Raw genomic sequence first — 24,885 nt, forward strand, 5'->3', positions numbered from 1 at the left:
CTGGTCTTTTGGAGTTTTGCTACTAACACTTGCCAAAGAAGATACGTGTGTTCAGTAAGAGGGCTGGCACATCTGTCTATTGCTTAGACGGGGCAAACAGTGATGTTCCTCACACAAATATGCTTTAAAAGCCATTTCTTCATTGAAAGGCTTATAAACTCTATATTGTCTTCAAAACCCCTGTGCTTCTAAAATGTGGGTAATTGATCTCTCTCAGGGCTTCAAGGTTCCGGGTTCAATCAGGGAAGCAGAACCACAATGAGAAATATAGATAAGACATTTACTATAGGAATTAGAGCCTACACAATTGTGTGAGCTGCTGAAGAAGTTTATGTAAGGCTATCCCCTTGGTTTCTGTGTGGTCCTAAAGTCACTGTAGGCCAGCAGGGTCTGCAGTTGAAAAGAAAAGCTAAACATGAAATGGGGGAAAACAGGGATAAACTGGAACCCCTGTCTGTCTCTCACTGCCTCTGCATCGTGGATGTGGGTGCCTTGCAGAAGAAGCTGTGTGCTTCACCTCTGAGCTTGCATGCACCTGGCCCAGGAATGGGAGAAACTGAAGAAGATATGGCAGGATCTGGAGACGCATCAACCTGGTACTGCCCTTTGCCAACACAGTGATGCAGCTGGTCAGTGACACCGTGCACAAGCTGCCTCAAACCTGGCACCCAACATGCCAGTCAGTCTGTGGTTTCACGTATGCCTTCCAAAACTCATGCAGATTTCTCCAGCACCAACCCTAAATGGAACAGTACAGCGGAGGGAACTCTGCAAAACGTCGCTCAGCTTGGCTAACTTAGCACAATATAAAACTACCATTGAAATTGTTTTTCTGTTTTAATTAAAAAGATCTTCTAGGCAGTAAGTTCTTTGCAATGAGTGGCATGCCTATTGCTTGTCATTGTATGTTTAGCATCTAGCCTGCACAGGAAACAATTGTTTTTTGAGTGATTCCTTAAAGACTGGGTTTTCCACTTAAGCTGTGTTCACCTGGTTCTCTGTAAAACTGCTAACGTGGAGCTAGTATACAGCACAGAGAACGCTGGTGGTAATCATCTTTCATGCATGCAAGGTAAACTAACTTGAAGTTTGTTTATGGGAGCATGGCACTAAAAGCAAGTTAAGCCACCGGATCCTGCAAAATCAGAACAGGTTTCAAAAATAGTGTGCAACAAGATATCAGGTTAAGTCAAAGTTATCAGTATACGTCCACATTTCTGAGCCTTCTTTCCATCAGGCAAATTTCATGTTTGGATTTCTATGCCTGGAAAAATAATGTTCATTTGCTAAATTCATTTCCTGAGCCTGTTATAGCAATAGGAGTGTCAGGTCATAATACTGATTAAACATCCACCCATGCTTGACATTATAAAAGCTCCTCTGCAGACAAGAAAGTAGATCAAGAAATGGTCATATCCCTTAAAAACTGTCCAAAATAGATTGGGTTGTGGAGATGAACCTTTAAGACTTAACTTGGCCCTGACCAGGCTGCATTGTGTGCTCCCTTCTAGGCCCAGTCCCCTCCTCCTCCCGCCACCACCTGCTCCCCATGCCTGGGATTCCCAGGGAGGAAACACCAAACAGATAATCGGAGCCCACCAGTGCTGTGTTCTCACTGACCCGCCCAGGTCACCATTCATCCCCCTCTTTCTCTGACTGCTCCCACAGCTGTGAAGAAATGAAGAGAGTCTCATGTGAAAATATTAGGGAAACTTATTTTGCAATGCTAGATAACATACACGAGTAAGATTTGGGGCTGCCAGGGAAAATTATCTGAAGTGCTGCTGTGAATTATTTCATATCGTTTCCCCTGTTTAGCTTATTCTTGTTGCTTTTTTGTTTCCCGTGGAAAAGAACAGCTGTAGGGGAAAGGAATGAAATGCATACCAACCTGGAGGGTTTGACACATGTTTATTGAAGCCCACTCTGTGGAAGGCACAGTGTTAAGTGTGGACCTTAAGGGGGTACAAAGTGTCCCTTCTTGGACACTGTGTGGAGGGCAGACAACCAGTACACAACCAGTACACAACCATAGAGCCTACTGTGACCTGTGTCCAAATGTGTTTGACCTTTCACACATGCATTTTCTTCTCCAATGAACTGAGAGTAGCACCAAAGGATTTGCTGAACTTGTCACTTTTCTGTTCTGGAGGCTATTTTGTGGTTAGAAATGTTGAAAATAGTTGTATCCTGTCTTTGGGGTGTAGAATTGAGGATATTGTGTTCAAATATGTATTGTCACGGTGAACATTTATTGAGCACTTACTGTGTGCTAGGCTTACTGTGTGCTAGGCAGTGGGCTAAGCACTTTCTGCACGTTATTCCATTTTAGCCTCTGAATCACTCTCTGAGATTGACACCGTTATTAATCCTAATTTAGGAAACATGATCTCAGAGAAGTTAAGGAACAAACCTAAGACACCACAGCCAGCAAGTGGAGGAGGGTGTAACCCGAAAACCTGCTCTCGTAACTGCCGTGCTCCACTGCTGCCCTCACATCACATGGGCACCCCTAGGGATACTGGTCCAACTAATAAGATGCATCTATTTTTGTGTCTGTGCAGACAAAAGTCTGACAGGTATAAAAATGTTTCCCAGATCTGATCAGGAGAAGCATTTTATTTTATAGCTTAAATTTTAAACATCACATTTTCCCCTTCCCTCTGAAAAACGTTGTCATTATGGTGGGCTAAATGCTAATAGACAGGAGAATTGGAAAAATTATATGGGAGAGTTGAATGTTATTGCTTTCCATAAATTATCTTTATGATTATAAAATGATGGTCACATATAGAACATATATCGTACCTGGAATGGGAAGAAAGTAAGCATCTTATAACCTATTAGAAGGTAGATGAGTCGTATTCAGATTTAGTGTGCATTGAGATCATCTGCAGTGCTTGTTAAGTACCTGTTCTAACACTGCTATATATAAAATAGATAAACAACAAGGACCTACTGTATAGCACAGGGAACTATAGTCAATATTTTGTAATTTCATGTATATATATATATATAGCTGAATCACTTTGCTGTACACTTGAAACTAACCCAACATTGTAAATCAACTATACTTCAATTAAATAAATAAATAAATAAAATTATGCACACACACAAAGTACCTGTTCTAGAACCTCACCCCCCAGTGATTTTGATGAAGCCTGTAATTGAGCCTGGAAATCTGTATTTCAAAAAGAAGATTCTGATGCATGTGGTCTACATACCACACTTTGAGACCAGAGATTAAAGATTGGAAATACTTTAGTATCTGGCCTTCCCAATGTTTAAAGCCAGTGGTTCTTTTTTTTTAATACTTATTTATTTTATTTTATTATTTATTTTCTTTATTTTTTGGCTGCGTCTGGTCTTAGTTGCGGCACGCGGGATCTTCGTCGAGGCGTCCCGGATCGTTTTTGCTGCGGTGTGTGGGCCCTTCCTTGCGGCACGCAGTCTTCTCTCTAGTTGTGGCGCGCCGGCTCCAGGGCGTCTGGGCTCTGTAGTTCGCGGCACGCGGGCTCTCTCGTTGAGGCAGGCGAGCCCAGTAGTTGAAGTGCACGGGGCTTAGTTGCCCCGCGCCATGTGGGATCTTAGTTCCTCGACCAAGGATCAAGCCCGCGTCCCCTGCATTGGAAGGCAGATTATTTACCACTGGACCGCCAGGGAAGTCCCCCCGTGGTTCTTGAACAGTTTGAATTCTTTCACATCCCCAAGTCTTCCCTTTGTACTACTAGTTCTTAGAATAATTGTACTCTAATAATAATTATAATAATAAAGTGCAAGTTTAGTTTAATAATAGGTACTTTTAGAAGAATAATTTGATTAATTTGAACAAATTAGGCACCGATTTATACAAATCTTACAGGATATGAAATTACTATAATCAATAGAGGGTAAAAGCCCCAACTGGTTATTATTTTACATTAATAGAGTGAATGCCTTCGGGACTCGAGCGCAGCCTCAGGGACCTTAGCCCATGTAAATGTCTTGTTAATTTTCCTGCTGTATATAAAAAAAAGTCATGTTAGTTTTTGCATATTATTACTTAGAGAGTTTGCTAATGATTATACCAATATATTTATTCTACCCAAATTTATTGAATATACATTAGGTGCCAGATACCTGCCAGGCTTTGTGGCAAGTATAGAAAATTGTATGAGACTCAGACCCTGGTCTAAAGCAACTTACAGTTTATACAATTTGACATTGTTTATGCCTACAAGGACTCTGTATAGTCATAAAGCATTACTTTTCCATGAGTAATTTATGATCACTTAAATGCAATGCACATTTGAGAGTAAGAAAAACAAATATTGGAGGCAACAGTTTTTAAGGCACATGTATCCTATTTCTTCTCATCTTTTCCATGTGCCACAGTGTATGTTTCTACTTCTTATACAGGGTTGGAGTGACCTTTCATAAAAGGAGAAAGTCATAAAAAGTAGAAATAAAATGACTGCAGATGCCGTCTCCAGTTCCCTCCTGTGTCACATCCCGTGACAGTTCCTCCCTCTGTCTGTTATTTCTGTGTCTCATATAGGACAGCCTACTGTGGAGTGTAATCCAACAAGGCCTACAGTCCTAAGGGTGAATGCTAACTAGGCTGATCCCTCCACTCAGGAGAAATGCCGGAATCCTCACACATGCTTGTTCATTAAAAAAGAAATCAAGGCTTTGAAGCATCATTGCTCACAGTGCGGCTTGTGACTAGTCTGAGTCTTTTTGTCTTTCCTTTTGTGACATGAGTGAGCATTTAGCAACTTTTAGAGAAATTTGATCGAGTAATTTCATGCCTGCTAAATTAAATGATAAAATAATTGAGTTTATAATTTCTTTGTCTTTTTTTCATTTTATTATTCTTCTAATTACTCATGATGAATTTGAAATAATAATAATTCAAAAAAAAACTGTCCCTTCACCACAGATCGTTTGAAAAGTACTGTTTTAGTATCCTTTCTTGATTCAGAAATTGTTCAGCTTCCCTTCCCCCACATTAGCTTCTTTTTAACCTTGTAAGTTTCTGTCAGCACAAACTCCTAGCTGTTAATCTTTTAGCCAATGTGTGATACAGGAAAAGAGAGACTTCTTTTGATTACAAAAATCAGTAATTCCAGCTACATGTAAAAGTATGAGATTAGATCACTCCCTAACACCATACACAAAAATAAGCTCAAAATGGATTGAAGACCTAAATGTAAGGCCAGAAACTATCAGACTCTTAGAGGAAAACATAGGCAGGACACTCTATGACATAAATCACAGCAAGGTCCTTTTTGACCCACCTCCTAGAGAAATGGAAATACAAACAAAAATAAACAAATGGGACCTAATGAAACTTAAAAGCTTTTGCGCAGCAAAGGAAACCATAAACAAGACCAAAAGACAACCCTCAGAATGGGAGAAAATATTTGCAAATGAAGCAACTGACAAAGGATTAATCTCCAAAATTTATAAGCAGCTCATGCAGCTTAATAACAAAAAAACAAACAACCCAATCCAAAAATGGGCAGAAGACCTAAATAGACATTTCTCCAAAGAAGATATACAGACTGCCAACAAACACATGAAAGAATGCTCAACATCACTAATCATTAGAGAAATGCAAATCAAAACTACAGTGAGATATCATCTCACACCAGTCAGAATGGCCATCATCAAAAAATCTAGAAACAATAAATACTGGAGAGGGTGTGGAGAAAAGGGAACCCTCTTACACTGTTGGTGGGAATGTAAATTGATACAGCCACTGTGGAGAACAGTATGGAGGTTCCTTAAAAAACTACAAATGGAACTACCATATGACCCAGCAATCCCACTACTGGGCATATACCCTGAGAAAACCATAATTCAAAAAGAGTCATGTACCAAAATGTTCATTGCAGCTCTATTTACAATAGCCCAGAGATGGAAACAACCTAAGTGTCCGTCATCGGATGAATGGATAAAGAAGATGTGGCACATATATACAATGGAATATTACTCAGCCATAAAAAGAAACGAAATTGAGCTATTTGTAATGTGGTGGATAGACCTAGAGTCTGTCATACAGAGTGAAGTAAGTCAGAAAGAGAGAGACAAATAACGTATGCTAACACATATATATGGAATTTAAGAAAAAAAATGTCATGAAAAACCTAGGGGTGAAACAGGAATAAAGACACAGACTTACTAGAGAATGGACTTGAGGCTATGGGGAGGGGTAAACTGTGACAAAGCGAGAGAGAGGTATGGACATATATACACTACCAAACATAAGGTAGATAGCTAGGGGGAAGCAGCCGCATAGCACAGGGAGATCAGCTCGGTGCTTTGTGACCGCCTGGAGGGGTGGGATAGGGAGGGTGGGAGGGAGGGAGACGCAAGAAGGGAGAGATATGGGAACATATGTATATGTATAACTGATTCATTTTGTTGTGAAGCTGAAACTAACATACCATTGTAAAGCAATTATACTCCAATAAAGATGTTAAAATGAAAAAAAACATCAGTAGTTCCCTAAATAGCCATAGAATTACTTCCTCTTAAAACCAAGTTAAAATGCTTACAAGATTAAAATTTTTGAAAGAGAAATGCAACTTTGAAAAAGGAAATTGTAGTCTTTTTAAATCAAAGCTTCGTTTTTGTGAAAATATTGTATTACATTTCTATTAAATGTAGGAAGCCAGTTTGTCAGGCTAAAACTTCAGAGTTTAAAAATGTAAATAACTAAGGAGAATTAACATTTCAAAGTATTTATGTCAGGGTGCTTGGCTGTTACTGTGTGCTGAGTAAGCTCTGACCTAGTAGAAAGTGCATGAGCCCTTAAACCCAGGCTGGCAAACCATCTTCAGCCATCTTCCCTATAAAATGAAGCTGCCTATCAAATGAGGGGGCAATCCAGATGACCCCTGAGGCCTTTTCTACTTCTAATATCCGGTGTATCTGTGAATTTAATTCCATAATCATTTTATACTTGCATTTTCATTTTTTTAAAAAAGGTTAATCCTTGGAAATTGAATAAGAACCCCTCCTTTGTATACTAAGTATTCCTTGATAGAGTCCTTTCTTGTCAAGTAAGATGAAAACTGTTCAATTCACTATATAAGCAGATATAAAAGTAAAAATGGAGAATGGCAAAGTTAAAACCTTTTATAAAATTGGAGAAATAAAAGTAACGGTTATTCTAGGTGTCCTTGAACTGTGAAAGTGAGTGTTGGTACAAAAGACACATGGTGTGGGCTTCCCTGGTGGCACAGTGGTTGAGAGTCTGCCTGCCAATGCAGGGGATACGGGTTCGTGCCCCGGTCTGGGAAGATCCCACATGCCACGGAGCAACTGGGCCCGTGAGCCACAACTACTGAGCCTGCGCGTCTGGAGCCTGTGCTCCGCCACGGGAGAGGCCGCGACAGTGAGAGGCCTGTGCACCGCGATGAAGAGTGGCCCCCGCTTGCCACAAATAGAGAAAGCCCTCGCACTGAAACGAAGACCCAACACAGCCAAAAATAAATAAATAAATAAATTTATATAAAAAGAAATATTTTTAGAAGTATTGTCTACTTAAGAATACATTTTTTCCCCACAAACTCCAAAAGCACTTATTTATATATAAACCATAACTGGCATATGAATGTATATTTTCTTTGCTTAAAGTATTGCTGTGTGTACAATGCAAATCATTCCTAAATATTCGTTTAAAAGTAGGGCCTCTCCTAGGTAATATCTCATTCACCTAGTCGCAGTTACTCTAAGAGCAATCACATTTTGTTACCTTTAAAAAACAAATTTCTCATGAATTGGTCTTATAGTATAAAGTTGTGAAATGTTCCTGTACATTTTCTGTTTTGTTAAGTCTATCCTGAATTTACATAATATTTAATGCAAAGCAAGAATCTGTACAAGTACAGTAAAATAATATACAAAGCAAAGGTATTAAAGAGACAGTATGTATTGTTATTTTGCTGTGAATGTGTGAAAAGGATATATACCGTTTTTTATAGCACTGCTTTTGAGATGGTTACCTCCAACCCTTTTGGCCACGTATCTGCAAAACGTTTTCAGCATGCATCTCCAGAATATGCATCTCATTTATTTATAAATTATATATAAGAACTACCGTCATTAGATAATATTTCAAGGCACAGGTGAAATGTTAAAGTGAGGCTTTTCATTTGTCCTAGTCTTAAATAACCATATAGATAATAGACTTTTGTTTTATATATAAATTTATTTGTTTATTTGTGGCTGCGTTGGGCCTTCGTTGCTGCACACGGGCTTTCTCTAGTTGCGACGAGCAGGGGCTACTCTTCCTTGCCGTGCGTGGGCTTCTCATTGCAGTGGCTTCCCTTGTTGGGGTGTATGGGCTCTAGGCGCATGGGCTTCGGTAGTTGCAGTACGTGGGCTCAGTAGTTGTAGCTCATGGGCTCTAGAGTGCAGGCTCAGTAGTTGTGGCACACAGGTTTAGTTGCTCCATGGCATGTGGGGTCTTCCCAGACCAGGGCTCAAACCTGTGTCCCCTGCACTGGCAGGCGGATTCTTAACCACTGTGCCACCAGGGGAGCCCTAGATAATAGACTTTTGATGATTTCTCTGTTTTTGCCAAGCTCTTGTCAGATCTGATTAAATTTGTCATTACTTTTACCTTGTAATGTAGGTGATAGAAAGCTTTTATGAGGAGTAGAGGTGTCAGCTCTGTGACTTTCACATCATTTATGCTTGCATTAGTATTATTATTATCTTTAATCTGTGGGTTCCTTGCATAAATCTTGTCCATTTTAGGGTGTTTTTAGGTTAAGGGTACGTATTACAATCTGTAAATGGACTCGGCAGGCCATCACTCTGTATTTCAGTGCACTCAAAGTGAATGAATGGAGAGGGCAAGCCCCGCCCCCCCAGCACTGTGGAAGCCCCACCCCTCCCTGAGGGCATCTCCAACACTGTGAGGCAGGATCTTCCATGGAGCTGACTGAGGGCAGGACGCCAATCCAGAAGTTAAATACCAGCTTAAATGCTTTCCTTTTTAAAGAAATAAAATATAAATGGAGGTTCCAATATTTTCTTCCCGTATCACGGTTGACTGCACATCTACATAAACTGCATAATTTATGAGATGAAAGTTGATAAAAATATTATTTTTCTCTTATTTAAATCTTAATGCTTATATTGTGATCTAGCTTTTCTTTTCTTTTTTGTTCACCCACCTAGTTTTTAGGATAGAGCCTGACTAATGCTTCCTTCAATCTTCCATAGTTCTAACAGTGTTTTTTACATAGTAAGCGAGCGTTAATAATACGTGTACACATGTTTCACTCTAAAATGGGCTCAAGGACTATTTAATAGCCATTATCATCAGTTGTGCTGAGGATGGGTGGCATACATCTTTTTTTTTTCCTTTTTGGTAATCTTAACAAATTGATTGTTTGCTTGGATCCTATCAGTTTATTGCCCTTTATTTATAGCATCTAAATGGAGCCCCATTGTTTTCTTAAAGTGTATTCTCTAATTTGCAAAGTTAACTTCTTTTTGCTCTCATTCTACTGTTCAAGTTAGCCATTCATCTCAATATGTTGCCACTACTGATTCATGGAACTTTTTTTTATTCATCCTTTATGTCCCTGGTTAAAATGTTAATTCTGAGAGTTCAAATCATCTACTTTTTTGCGATTCTTCCTATACCTGCATGAGAAAGTTGATAGACAGTCCAGGTCTTTGGGGATTAAGGTGGACACGGGTAAGTTCTTTGTCCATGAAGGGTGGCAGGAATGTGGTACTAATGCCTTTCATTGGTCTGTTGATGCCACATTGACAAGGTGTCCATAAAGGAGCCAGGGACATCCAACTGGTCTCAGGGATGTCTCTAGACATAAAGAGAAACAACCGACAGCCATTCCCTTCTCTTGAGAGAAGCTATGTCCTTTACTTGACTAAAGAGAAGAGTGTCCTCAATCCTGGCTGCATAACAGAGTCCCCAGGGAGCTTTACAGACATTCTGAGGCCAGTTAGAATCAATACAGAACCGTCACGTGTATTTTTAAGAGCTCCCCAGGTGATTCCATTGCACAGCCAAGGTGGAGAGTTATAGTTCAAGAGGCTAATAAGATGATTAGGTCAATAGAAGGAAAATCAAAAGTGGGAGGCTCAGGAAGGGTGAAGGGACTCAATAGCGAAAAAAAAAGTCTCATTTTAACATAGAAAAGATTGGGGAAAGAAGGAACAATTTCGTAACTTCAAGTTGATGGTGGTAATAGACATCCTCTACCCTTGACCGCTTATTGATCACACAGGGAGGGTTGAGATTTGACCAAGAGAACCAAAGATTTATAAATTGATCCAAGAATGTCTGGAGAGCTTTGGGGCCTTTGGCTTTGGAAGATGGAGGCTTACTGACCAATATGGCTAACCTTGGGGGATCTTTGGGGGCCCTTTGGTCTATGGCTGTTGTAACCTGCTGTGCACACTTGCACATGAGTGCTCTCGTTTGGCCTAAAGATACCTTATATTTCGTAAGGAAACCTTACACTTGGAAGTTTATTTGGTTTTGGAGTTTTGCCAGGGCTCTTGGCCTAACAGAGAAAGGGAGAGTGAATCTGTTTTAATCTGTGCCACTCTTTTCATCTTCATCCCGTATGACCTTGCTTGTCTCAGAAGAATATATGTCATGAGCCAGCTTGTCATGAGCCAGAAAGGGAGCCTTTCCCTTTCTGTAGTTCCAGGGTCTGGTGAAGCATCTTATACGCAATAAGGATTGACTGAGTGTGTGTCAGTGACCCCTGCAAATTCTGCTTTTGTTGTAGGAAGCAGTGCAAGTGTTGATTAAGCACTCGGCTGACGTCAATGCGAGGGACAAGAACTGGCAGACCCCGCTCCACGTGGCAGCAGCCAATAAGGCTGTCAAGTGTGCAGAAGTCATCATTCCCCTGCTGAGCAGCGTCAATGTCTCTGACCGAGGGGGACGCACAGCCTTGCACCACGCCGCTCTGAATGGCCATGTGGAGGTCAATGTCCTCATCATTGAGAGCAAGAATCCTCCCCACAGACCCTCTTAGCCCCATGGGGAACCCAATCTCATTGCTGAGGCTTTTAGATAATGTGACAATAATATTTGTACACCAAACCTTAGGCAACTGTACCTATTTTTAAATTTAGAGCCACAATGAATTGAAAAAGTAGCCGACACCTCAGTCTTTCCCTCTGACACACATGCCGCAGGTTGGCCGTGGTGTCTTCCTACTTTGAACTTCAGATCTCTGACCCGCCTTTAGATTGGACATTAATTTGGCTCACATCACCTGCTGAGGGTGAGGACCCCTCACCATTACAGAGTATACGCTTGATTTCACTGTCGGTTATCTTTCAGATGGTTAATTTACTCTTGGCCAAAGGGGCAAACATCAATGCGTTTGACAAGAAGGACCGGCGTGCTCTGCACTGGGCAGCTTATATGGGTAAGGATTCCGTGAATGGAGAGCAAAGTGCAGATAACTTGAACTAAAAAAGCCCCGGGTTTCTCACTGACCACGCAGGTTTTCTCTTGGGCGAGCCTGACTTCTTTTCAAGCTTGGGATTCAGTTGAATTAAGATTCGGTCCTTGTACTGGCATGCACAGAGCACTCTAATTGGGCAGTTGCTTTGTCAGAGATTTATTTATCCTACAAAGAGCAGGAGGGATGAATCATGGCATGGCCTTCATTGAGTGCGTTTCAATCTGGATTGGAAAGCGGCACAAATTGTGCTTATTTTAACTTGTTATGGCAGCAAAATAAGGTGTTTAAAGAGAAAGAAGGACGGGCTAGCAAAGCAAGGATGTAAATTTCATTTGTCTTTTTATTTATAAATATTCCTGAAAGAAACAAAAAGGAAGGAATAAAGGACAACACCCTGACTGTCGTGTAGGTGGAGGTGGCCAGAGTCACTGTGGGTGATTCTGCTACTGCACTGCCGACAGAGCTGGGGCTTGCTCGCTGTTCCTGCCAGCTCGGGTGCGGAAGACAAAGGAAGACATTACATTTCTATGCTTTTCCTCTTCACTTTTGTTGGCACTAGTACCACTGACAAATGAGAGCCCTCATAGAGTTTATTCTCAGTGTTGACTCTTGGGAAATGAAGAACTAAAAGAACTAAGATCCTTCCTTTGTGTTTCTAATTGGAGAACATCCTGCAGTTAGAAAAGCAGAAAAGCAGGATTCTATCAGCACCAAGTTATAAACACCCTGACTGCCCATCACAACACAGGAGATTGTGAAAGATCTACACAGTGGGACACTATGCAGTAACTACAGTGATGATATCATTAGTATTTTCTTAACATAGAAAGATTCTGTGATATGTTAAGTGAAAACAGATCATAATACAGTATGAATAATACAATCCTCATTTTTGTTAAAAATATCTATAAAATGAAAACAACCTGGGTTGTATTAAACACTGAAATTATTCACTGAGTATCTCAAGGGATTGTGGATGATTTTGGTTTCCTTTTAACACCTTTTTGCCTTTTCTGAATCCTTTTTAATAAGCCTACGGACCTTTTATTATCATAAAAAATAAAAATGTTAATTGTGGGGAGAAAAAAGAGAATGGGTTCGGGCAGGGATGAAATAAATTCTGTGGCTATAGATAGGCCTGAATGAATTATTGGACTTAAAAAAACAGAATCTTAAGATTTTGCACGCATTATCCTTTTTTACAAGGCGACATGGACTTCCGAGTTGTTTGAAGCAGGTTGGATGTCTGCATGGTCCCTGCGGGACTGGAGCCAGTGAGCGTTTGCCCCATGATGTTTAGGCAGAGCACACACTAAGCTAGTGTGACCTGGGACTCAAAGAACCTGGAGTTTCACGTTTGTTCTTTGCTGATACATGGCTAAAACATATGTGTAGAATTGCTTTAAAGCAGTAAAGTTACATTTTTGTGTGTCATCGGGATACATGTAGGAAAACATATACAGATGACTATCTTTAGGGACTAATGGACAAAACCAGGGCAAGGAGCTTAAGATAGCACCACCAGTAATTCAAAATAGTTTTTTTCTGTACATAAGTCTTCATAAAACTAGCCAAGACAAAACTCTGTCTCTTTTGTACACACACACACACACACACACACACACACACACACACACACACACACACACACATTTTAGGCCCTGGAGCCAGTACTCATCTTCTACCCTTCAGTTATCAACAATGTTTAGAGCAATGATCTTGAAGCATCGAACAATCTTTAGTCAGGAAATAAAGGTCAAATACATTTATTGTTGTATATGTAGCAAGATAGAGAACAAAGGAAGATATTCTAGAAAATATGCCAACAGGAGTTGAAACTAGAAGGGTTTTCAGTTTAGCCAGCAACTCATGAGAACTTGAAGTTGAACCATATGAAGTTGCCATTTTTGTGGGCCCAGAAAAGGGTCAAACAGCAGCAGTTGCATATGATTTAACAATAATCTGGAGTTGTTCTGATTAATTGATCTTTTTTTCTTTCATTAGTTTTTCCAAACCAAATTGTCATTGTTAGACTTTTCAGTGAAGAATGGCAATTGGTTTCAAAAGCATTGCTTTCATTTGACGTGATTTTTTTTTTTGGTCTCTGGTTCTAACATATTGGCAGGACCTCCACATTATTTATTTGTAAACAGGCATCGATCTCCTTAAAGAGAAGCCTCACATGTGAATCATCTTCTTTCTTCCCACAGCACTTACATGGTGCCTGACACATAGTACGTACTCCCTAAATGTTTGTTGGATATTTGCCATGAAGCAGCTTTTTATAAACAGCTTAGCAAGATGCTGGCGGCAATAAAAGCTGATGGTGATAATTCAGGTGGAATGAATTGTCAGATTGTCCTATAAAGGTTAACGATGTTTTCTGCTGCTTTGTTTCTACAGGCCACCTGGACGTTGTGGCTTTGCTCGTTAACCACGGCGCGGAAGTGACGTGTAAGGATAAGAAGGGCTACACGCCCCTGCATGCCGCGGCCTCCAATGGGCAGATCAGCGTTGTCAAGCATCTCCTGAATCTGGGGGTGGAGGTGAGCTATGATTCAGGCATCACCCCATGGTGCATTTGTGGGTTTTCTGTTGTTCGGAAATTAAATCCTGTGTCTTTGTGGGTTTTCTGTTGTTCTGAAATTAAATCCTGTTTGCATTTTAATTCAAGAGGGAAAAGAAAAACAACCCTCATTTCTTACCATCCTGTCTTTTTTGAGTTTACATGGGCAACTGATGAAGGGCAGTGGGGCATATGCTAAGTCGTAGGAAGCCAGAAACAGACTAACTTTCTATATCAACATAGAGAAATATTTTAACATCTGGGATACATATCCACCAGTCATTTTTAAAAGACTGGCGAGGTTTCATCGTCCCACCTTTAGAACCTAGCCTTCTAAATCGTGGCTTCCAAGCAGAAGTGAATGACAAACATGCTGAGCTGGAGAAGTAGACCTCACCCCCTTCTCCTTAGGTAGCAGGGTGGGAGCAGTAGTGAGGCTGTCCCGGAGGAAAGGAAAAGCGAGCTGCGATAGTGAGATGGTGATAACAGCAGTCAGGGCAGGTCTGGGAGAGCAAGAGGGAGCTGGGGGCTAAATGACCAGGGCAGCTCCACAGCCCAGCCACCAGAATGTGGCCTCTTGAGGTGTCAGCAGAGCGGGTTCTGAGTTCAGGCCCCACAGCAGCTCCCTGAGCACCTCCCACCCTTTCCTCTTCTGTTCGCTGTTGAGATCCGGGCTCGTTTCTTGCTCCCCCGATTCAGTTCTCCTCTGGCGTTTTGAGGCAGCTTTGCCTCTCCCTTTTTGTCCCTTCCCTAGCTGAAAGATATCTTGCCACAAGTGGAAACCTCTCACTCTTCCTCCCAGCTCACTTTTTGTCACTTTCACGTTTTGCTGAGCTTTACCTCCGCATGAGAAGCCTTCCCAGGATGACCACGCTGGGGCAAGAGTAAGCTCTGAATGATCACACTGACAGATGGGTATTTCCTTTCTCCAGCACAGCCGGTAGGCTTTTGGTGGGAAATGGAGTAAATTGGCTTCAGTGCTTTTAATCGCCCATGTTGGACTCATTTGCAGATTGATGAAATCAACGTGTATGGAAACACGGCCCTCCACCTGGCCTGCTACAACGGGCAGGATGCTGTAGTCAACGAGCTGACCGACTACGGTGCTAATGTGAACCAGCCCAATACCAGCGGGTTCACCCCGTTGCATTTTGCTGCTGCCTCCACACACGGTGCTTTGTGTCTTGAACTATTAGTAAACAACGGGGCGGATGTTAACATTCAGGTATGACTCTCTCTCAGTCTCCCTCTCTCAGTGTGAAGTACCTTTGCGCTGAGCCTCTGTTTGAGCAAACTCACCTGCTGTAAATTACAATTAGTGAATTGTAACTCTAAGCGTCCTGATTCTTGTGGACTTATCCTATATTGTCGTGATGTGGAAACTTCTGCAGCAGTGGTGGTACCAGTGGATGACACTGAGGTTCTAGCCACGTGCCCTCGGTAGCTTAGTGAATATATGGGAGCAAATACTGGGTCTCAGGGATGTGGACTTGGCCGAGATTCTAATACTGAGGTGAATGTTGAGCTGATGGGGCAGAGATGCTGAGCATGAAAAGGAAGCCTAACCTAACGATCTCAGGTCTGTTTCCAACCCGCAAGGCCCTCCAAGGAGTTTCTCAAATGGTTTCCTGGAGTAAACCCCAGATAGTGGCTTCAAGTATATGATATTAATCTGGTTTTAATGGTAATTCCTTTACTCAGCAAACTTACTGAGGACTACCTAGTGCCCTCTGTTTGGTACTGGGTGTATACTCCAAGGTGCCCTCAAGGGACTTATGATATGGCAAGGAGATGATGTACTCAGATAATCATGGGGCAAGAGAGAGTGTCATGAGTGGCGTGAGAAATTAATAAAGTGCTGCAGACTATAAGAAGTAAGTATTGACTTGCTTTTTGCTTGGGCATCAAAACTAGAGATTGCTTTTGAGCTGAAGATTGATATCAGTTGAGATGAGGAGGGATAGAGAGAATCTGAGAGAGGACATTCCAGATACATAGAATGGCAAGCAAAGGAGTTGAGAGGTCTCGATAGGTAAACTTTAGGTAACCAGTCTGCTCACTGTAACAGATAACCAAGAGGAACTTTTGCAGGTAGCCTTCATGATCCAGGTTACATCACTTGGATGCATTTAGATTGTAGCACAATATCCTGATTTATACCAAGTGACCTTGTTCTCATCCTCAGCTTCCCTTCTCCCAAGCACACAGGAATTGTAAAGCAAGGTCCCAGTGTATTCTGTCTCTGCTTTTGAAAAATTGTTATTTCCAAGATTTAATTTCAAGAATATTGGATCAGTCTATTTTAATGATCTCCTCTATTCACTATTAAAGTCCTTTTATATTTTTTCATTTAATTTATAATAGTGGGGAAATATGAGACAAATTCTCAGAATAGCGATTTATTGTGATTAGAGTACAAATCATATGAAAGAAAGGAGCCAGGAACAAGCTGAAATGTGACCTGACCAAGAATGAGCACTTATCTACTGCCCAAGGAGTTGGGGCCTCTATAGGGTGTGGGTCCGCTAATCATTATAGAGGCCACATGATCAGAACTGAGCATTAGAAACGGTAATCTGGCCACAGAAAACCAGAGACAGAAAACATAAAGAAAAAAATGTATATATGACTACATAAAATTTTTAAACTTTTATATAACAAAACAAAACAACAAAAAAGACAAAAACAAAAACCTTAACATAAAATTGAAAGGGGAGCAACTTGGAAATTTTTCTGCAATATACATATAAGCAAGGAGTTAACATATTTAATATGTAAGAGCTCATAAAAATCAATAAGAAAAAGTCTGATAGTCTACTAGAAAATATGGGCAAATGCAGATCACAAGAGAGAGAATACAATATCCATTAAACTTACGAAAAGATATTCAGTATTACTAGTCATTAGAGAAATGCAAACTAATACGTTTATAATACTAATACATTAATATTTGCCTTTAAAATTGGCAAGTATCAAAAAGACTAGCAATGCCCAGTGTAATCAATGAAAAATTAAAATGCAATAAGTAAATATGATCCAGTTTTATAATTTCAAAAAGTATGTGTCTATGTATGTGCATAGAAAGAGAAAAATATCTGGAATCTACGTCAGTATCCTAGCAACAGTTATCACTCCAGCGAGGCAAAATTATGATTTGGATTTTTAGTTGCTTTTCAATATATTTGTTTTAATCTTCTTATTGTGATGCCATAAGTATGTGTTACTTTTATATCCAAAAGAAAAAAGCTATTTTCATTTTTATAAAAAAAAAATTTCAGATATAGTGGACCTAGGGAGGGGACAAGTAGAAGATAACTGGAAGTCAATGAAATGGGTCTGGATAAGAGGTAATGACGACAGGGGGATGGGGACAGCCAACGGAGGGAGAGGCTTTGCAGAAAGGAAATCTCTGGGATTTCGTTGGACAAGAGATGGAGGAGATAAAGATGAGTATAAGAATTGAAATCTGGGCTTCCCTGGTGGCACAGTGGTTGAGAGTCCGCCTGCCGATGCAGGGGACACAGGTTCGTGCCCCGGTCTGGGAAGATCCCACATGCCGCGGAGCGTCTGGGCTCGTGAGCCATGGCCTCTGGGCCTGCGCGTCCAGAGCCTGTGCTCCGCAACGGGAGAGGCCACAACAGTGAGAGGCCCGCGTACCACAAAAAAAAAAAGGAATTGAAATCTGGCTGACGAGGTGGTACAGCATAGTGATTCAATGTCTAGTTCTGTGTCTAGACTGCCTAGATTCTCATCCTTCCTTGACTTTTAGTAATTATATAATCATAAACAACTTCTCTGTGTGTCTGTTTGTTTATCTGTAAAATTAGGGAAACGGTAGTATCTTCCTCATGGGACTGTTGTGAGGATTAAGCAAGTTATCTCACATAAATTACTTAGAACAATGCCTGCCACATAGTGAGTACTCCATAAATGATTATTGTTATTAAGAGGGATGTCAGGAGAAAGAGTAGGCTTAGAAGGTAAAACCAGTGAGTTTAGTTCTTAAGAAGCTGATTTTGAGCCTTTGATACAGCCAGTCTGAGAAAACCAATAGTGCAAAATGTGATTCTCTAGCATGGGAGAGCAGTAGAGAATAGAAGAAAACACCTAGGTTGTCTCATTCACGTAGAGGTGATTGATAGTTGAAACTGGGACAAAAGGATGATGAGATCACCCATGGAGAGAGTACCTCATAGCATGAGTAGAGAAGGGGCTGTAGGACTCCAGTAACTCTTCACTCTTAGGATCAGGAGGAGGAGGAAAGCCAGAGAAACGGATGAAAAAAGAAGAGTTAGGGGGCTTCCCTGGTGGCACAATGGTTGAGAGTCCGCCTGCCGATGCAGGGGACACAGGTTCGTGCCCCGGTTCAGGAAGATCCCACATGCTGCGGAGCGGCTGGGCCCGTGAGCCATGGCCGCTGAGCCTGCGCGTCCGGAGCCTGTGCTCCGCAACGGGAGAGGCCACAACAGTGAGAGGCCGGCGTACCGCAAAAAAAAAAAAAAAAAAAAAAGAAGAGTTAGGGAAGATAGGAAGGAAACGAAGGGGATGGAGTGTCTTCATGAAGGTAGAAAGCAGGCAGAAATGAAAAAGTAAACTAGCTGAAGAGAATTTCAGAGTTCCAGATCTTGTAAGGGGACCCCATCCAAGGTCCTACGTGGAGGTAGGATGAAGGTCTTTAGGGGCAACAAAGCAACCAAGGTGGGGAAAGAGCCAACATGTGGGGTTAGAGTCTAAGAGGAGGGTGGCAGAGGACAGGAGGCAAACCGGTGGCTCAACCGTCAGTGTCCCCAAGACTTGTGACACTTTTCTTGCCACCCTAATGTCTGAGGGACATCCTGTGGATCCTCTAAAGGAAGGAACATTATTGAAGTTAGATAAAGTATCTCTATTTACCAACCTTAATTAATTCACGGGGTTATCTGATGCTTTCCATTTCCTCTGTAAAACATGCCAACGGATACTTTCAGTGTGCCCGATACTGAGGTTAGAAGGCCACTTTCTGGCATACCTACCTACTTCTCCCAGGTAACTGACTAGCAGCCAGTTCAGATCGGATAAGAGGCTTCAACTAGGTATGCCTTGGTTTATGGCAGCCTTCTCTTCTCCCCCACAAAATGGACATGGAAAGCATAGCTACTTAATTTTAATAGTTAATTTTTTCCTGTAGACTGCTAATCATCAATAGAGTATAAGAAGCACCATTAAAAAAAAGTCTGAGACTTGGGTTTACGTATTACCTAATCTGTGTAAATGGGATTTTGAATCCAATCTAGCCTTCTCCCTCAGTCTCCCCATCTACTCTATCTACATCCTAATTCTCTTGAATCTTTATGAGTTAACTATGGATGCATGGATCATCTAACATTTCCGTGGAGCCATTCGGTCTGACTGGAGGTTGTTATCTCTCTGCACCACATTGCCCTTGGATTTTGAAAGTGTTTGTAGATTGCAAGACAATTTGTATTTGTTTAGATTTTCCAAAGTTAGAAGAAAATAGCAGATTGAAATGTAGCCAATACCTACTCACGTGTTCACTTTGTTTTCCTCTGTCCTCACAAAACACAAAAAGTGACATCTTCATGAGAAATTGCAAGATGATGGAGAGGGGAGGAAGGTTATGTGTCCTGCATGCATTTTACAGTCCCTCATTTTGCTTAGATTGACCGTGGCCCTGTCCTTGATTTCGAATATTGTGATATCACAAAGTTTAATTATTATAAAATAATAGAGACACAATACTTAATACAATAATCTGTTGAAAGTTTACTTTTTTTTTTTGCAAATAGGAAGAGCATGAGGAAATACGAAATAATTTCCCTTCTTCATCAGAGACCACGTTGTAATTTTTGTAGCATCTCAAGGCTCTTTTTGGAAGCACTCAAACTAAGCATTAAAGAAGACAGTAAACATGTGGCCATGCTGGATATGACTTAGAAAGATAGATTCAGAAATTACCATTGCCTACCTAACATTCTGCCTGCCTGTGGTCTCAGTTCTTTTCTGTGCACGGGCCCTTTAGATCACTTAACCCTAAGAGACTGGAACTGAAGCCCATCACACATTTACTGAAGTGGACCAGCTCCCTTCATTGTATGTACCAGGACCAAGTTATATTCTATAATTGCATTGCAGAGGTTGAAGATGAAACTGGAATAGGCAAGAGTAAGCAGTAATAGCGACATGGCCCTTGAATCTTAAGAGAGGAAATGAGGAAAGGAGGGGGGTGAATGTCTGAGCCAACCACGTGCCATCTCCAGCCTTTAGAAGCATTAAAAAAATTAGACTGTATATGGCTTTTTGCACACCAGGTTATTAGATTGCTCTTCCATTGAATTAGGAAGCCCTTTGGGGTTTCTGGCTATATTTATTTTATAGAGACTTTATTGCCCTCCACCAGAGCCACCGAGCTTTGTGGCGCCAGGGGGCACTGTGCCACAGAGAACACAGTGCCTTCACCTTCCTGGGGAGTAACTGTGTATTTAAGTTTAGAGAAGGTTTATGGGAGGAGGAGGAAAGAAAGCATTAGAAGTGGAAGAAAAGAATGAATGGATTTCTGAGAATGGAAACGCTTCATTAATTCAAGGATTAATCTTCCTTGGATGATGGTGAATTCTGCCCTGAAAGAATACTAATATTTGTCATAAAATATTCTTAGTCCTCACTGGTTTTCTTTCATGACTGTGGCTGAACCATAAGTCAATAGGAGAGCTATTAAGCAAGTTCTCAAGGTCACAAAATTTTCCAAGCCCTGAATCTGCTCTGGGAGAATGCACCTAGAAATTGGAAGGAGGCTAGAAATGAAGAAGTTCTTCTAAAAGCAAAGCTTTGAATAAGTGGGAGAACTGATCATTTCTTCTCCTTTGAGCATTCAGGGAATGTTTGGTATCTGAAGTTCTAGGGCCAGCAGCAGCAATGGCAAGTTCCCCGCCACCCGACCCCACCCCCATGTGAAAAATTTCTCAGGCAGATAATGAAACTCAGTAGGATCCTCAGTCCCAACCTGAATATTCTGCGTTCTAACTTGTAAAGGCTAAATAAAAAGTACTAGTTTTTTGACCTTCCTTGGTTTTCAATGGCTTTTTGAAATGAGTTCCCTTTACACCTATACCATATAAACAAAGCTGCCCAAAAATGACTGCTATGATACCCTTAATGCTTCCTGTCCCCGATTCCCGACCTCCTGCCACCCGTATCCCAGTGAGAAAAAAAAAAGTCAGCTAAGGTCTGTCTTCAGTGGCATGTGAACTCAGGCAAAGATCTGCAAGGGTAGATCTGAAGCAAGCATCACCATTGACCATATTGCCATCCTTTTCATTTAACCTAACTTTGGTCATGTCTGTTTGTCCCTTTACCAAAAGCACAGGCACTCCAAGGGAGGAAAAGGGTATGGTGTTTACTGTCCTTGAAATGGGACCAGCTTTGTAAACTATATACTATAGAAACTGGTGACGTCTGCTTTGGCTCTCTGGCTGCAATTTAGTTAGTGACCACCAGGTTGGTGGTTACTCCTAGCCTTTAAGCTCTTTTCTAGGCATGGAAAAGTGCTTGGTTAAATATTTATAAAGATATTATCTAAATGCTGAAATATTTACAGCTTTATATATATTTAACTAAATGCTAGTAAGTTATGTTTTCATCTTAAATTTAAGAGAAAATACTGGAGCAAAATTTAAAGAAATAGCACCATCTAGGGACAAATGAATGTCAGCTCTGCAATTTCTGTTTTCTCTCTCCTTAAGAGCCTTGGGCTGTCATCACTTTTTTGTTGGAGGGAGTATGTCTTAACTCCTTATTCCTAAGTGGTTCCCAGACTTTTTAGTCTTTTGAATTGTCTGCATTTATCCCAGCTAAGACCCAGGCTCTGGAATCAGAAAGCTTTTAGGAGCTCTTCTCCATCATGTCTTATGATTGGTGATGGCATCATATCCTCATTTTCTTGACTAATACTCCTTTTCCCTAAAGACGTAATTTCAGTAAAGCTTCAAGCTTACTTCCATCTTCCTTTCCTTTCTCAATCTTTTCTAATTCAGGTTATAATCATACAAGATTAAGATGGAGAAAAAATCCTATTTTTTTCTCCATCAGCCTGAGAACCTTTCACTATAATGATTATTTACTTCACTCAACATGCAGTTACCACTCTGACTAACTCTTCCCTTGGCACAGATTGTGCATAGTTCCTTTCTTAAGTCTAAGGAATAGACTTATAGGATATAATAAATATTCTTCTGTTAAACCTTGTGGTTTCATAAGCTATTCCAGTGGCTCCTAAACTTTAATGTGCTGTGAAAGTTAGAAATGAAATCAATTCTGATTCAGTTTAGGTCTGGGTTAGGGCACAGAATTCACATCTCTAACAAGAATCCTGGGTGATTCAGATGCAGGAGTCTGTGGTTCACTCTGAGAAATATTTAAGTGATTATTTGTTTTCCATTGTAGAGTTTTTGAAAGAATCATTTTAAAGCACACGTATTTGAATTTCATCATAAAAATGAACTTGTGTTTTTGAAATCTCATATTTTAACCTCAGGCTTAGGGAAACGTTTCTTCTGAGACTTAGAAAAAGAATAGTTACATAAATTTCTTTCTTTTCTTTTCTTTTTTAAATAATATCTGAATGAAAGAATACATAATATAGTCTCTCAGTTGGGGATACTTTGGGTCTAAAATAACAGTAATATTTTTGTTTGGATATCACTATTTTTAGAAGAAATTCTGTAAATGATTATTTCTTAATCAAATGTGTAGGACTTTGGTATTTGGTGTAATGATGATACTTTGGTATTTGGTGTAATGATGTATGGATTCTGTACATTTTTCATCTTTTGGCTTAATCTGTGAGAGAGAATGCCATCATTTATATCTTGAATAATAAAGAGATGTATAAATTCAGCGCATATTTCCAGATAATCATTAACATGGCAATTTACATAGCTTAATCCTATGATTTCTAATGAGTTAAGTGAAGCAAATGTTTCTCTTTTGGAATAATCGAAAGTGGTGTTTCTCTGTGGAATTAGAATGTGGAGAATGGTGGAGGATTTCAGGTCAATTTTGAGAGTTGCAGTGATTTATAGCAATTTAGTCATCTTCAGGTCAAACAGGGCCAAACAAGTTAATACATCATTTGTCTTTTTTTCATGTACTATAGACAAAAGGTGAAAAAAACACTGTAATAAACCATACATATACTATCCATTATACTGTATAATGGAAAAGAATATGAAAAATAATATATACTATATATGTATAACTGAGTCACTTTGCTATACACTAGAAACTAACGCAACATTGTAAATTAACTATACTTCAATTTTTTTTAAAAGTTGAAAAAGAAAACTCCTTGAAGGAAACCTTCACCAGTAGATCACAGGAGATGAAAAAACGTTTTGGATGATTTCCTCAGTTTAAACCAGGGTAGTTTAAAAATTGTCCGTGTAACTAAAAATTTCCCATTTCTTCTCTAGAATAATTTCCACATCTCGAAGCTTCTTTAAAATGTGATGTTATAGATAAATAACAGGACCTACTGTATAGCACAGGGAACTATATTCAGTATTTTGCAATAACCTATAATGGAAATGAATCTGAAAAAGAAAATATATATGTATAATTGAATCACTTTGCTGAATACCTGAAACTAACACAACATTGTAAATACTTCAATAAAAAAAATGTGAAGTTAGGCAATAACTTGTGATATCACGTGTAAATACTTCAATAAAAAAATGTGAAGTTAGGCAATAACTTGCGATATCACATACACTTTATTGAGCATTGCTGGCAATGTCCTTAGGAATGTTTCAGATTGATGTCACTGGCCCACTGTTTCTCTCTCTCTCATTTTTTAGAGTAAAGATGGTAAAAGTCCTCTGCACATGACAGCTGTCCACGGAAGGTTCACACGGTCACAAACCCTCATTCAGAATGGTATGTGAGATTCTTCTGCAGTGTCATTACTGGAACAGTTTCCTGATGTGACTGAGTTTGGTTGTCTGTCATTTGAATGTGAAATATGATGCTCTGTTTTAGAGTTTATTAAGCTTGGATTTATACTGTCCTTTGATGAACTTTGCTAAAAGCTCTTAGACACGTCATCACCAATTCACTTAAGAGTGAGAACATAAAAAAATAAATAAATAAATAAGAGTGAGGACGTAGAGCCACTAAGTTTCACAGTCAATTCCCAGTCAGTCAAAGAACATGTGAGTTTTGAAACTGGAAATGATCTACTTATATAGGCTCAAGATCCTGCATTTTTCACTCTGAAACTAATAAAAATAAGTATCAGACATTTTCTAGCAGCAAATCTGAATTATTTAAAAATTTTTGAATCCACCATAGTTCCATAAGTTAAAACTCGTTAAGCTACTTGGGCAAAAGGTAAGAAAAATGAGTGACTCAGAGGAAAAACGGGTACGTACATGATATAAAGGATCATAAAATCACAGGCTTGATAGAGACCTTGGAAAATCACATAATCTAGTAATTTCCCAGGCTTACAATAAAGGTGTGTTTGAACCATTGGGTTGTCTCTGCAACCAAAGTACTAGGGAGTGTCACTTCACAGCATGGTTCACATTACTATTAGAGGGTCATGGCCAGAATCTGTGAGTGGATTGACTCTGACAACGCAACTTCTATTCTTTTAGCAAATGTTAAAGACAATTTTAAAAAAACAGGTTTAGTTCAGATTTTATGCTGACATTCCAGGTGAAGCCAGCAGTTCCTAAACTATCTTTAGTTGACCCACATTTCTAGTTCTCAAAATTCTGGCATTAGTCAGTTTTTTTAGACCTATCTTTTTCTCATCTGTAAGAATACTGGATGATGTACACTTGAATTGTCAGTGGTACTAAGTTA

At 40.1% G+C, this 24,885-nt stretch overlaps 1 protein-coding gene across 1 annotated transcript in view; it reads left to right on the top strand.

The window, feature by feature from the left end:
- The window catches only part of ANKRD44 (ankyrin repeat domain 44), a 317,887-nt gene that overhangs the window by 182,189 nt on the left and 110,813 nt on the right, over positions 1 to 24,885 (top strand). Inside the window, exons 5-9 of the mRNA XM_060152397.1 lie at positions 10,767 to 10,967; positions 11,330 to 11,417; positions 13,860 to 14,002; positions 15,035 to 15,247; positions 23,874 to 23,952. Of these exons, the coding sequence (XP_060008380.1) occupies positions 10,767 to 10,967; positions 11,330 to 11,417; positions 13,860 to 14,002; positions 15,035 to 15,247; positions 23,874 to 23,952 (724 nt within the window). The remainder of the gene's footprint in view (positions 1 to 10,766; positions 10,968 to 11,329; positions 11,418 to 13,859; positions 14,003 to 15,034; positions 15,248 to 23,873; positions 23,953 to 24,885) is intronic.

The sequence above is a fragment of the Lagenorhynchus albirostris genome, chromosome 6 (genome assembly GCF_949774975.1).
Source record: "Lagenorhynchus albirostris chromosome 6, mLagAlb1.1, whole genome shotgun sequence".
Taxonomy (NCBI): Eukaryota; Metazoa; Chordata; class Mammalia; order Artiodactyla; family Delphinidae; genus Lagenorhynchus; species Lagenorhynchus albirostris.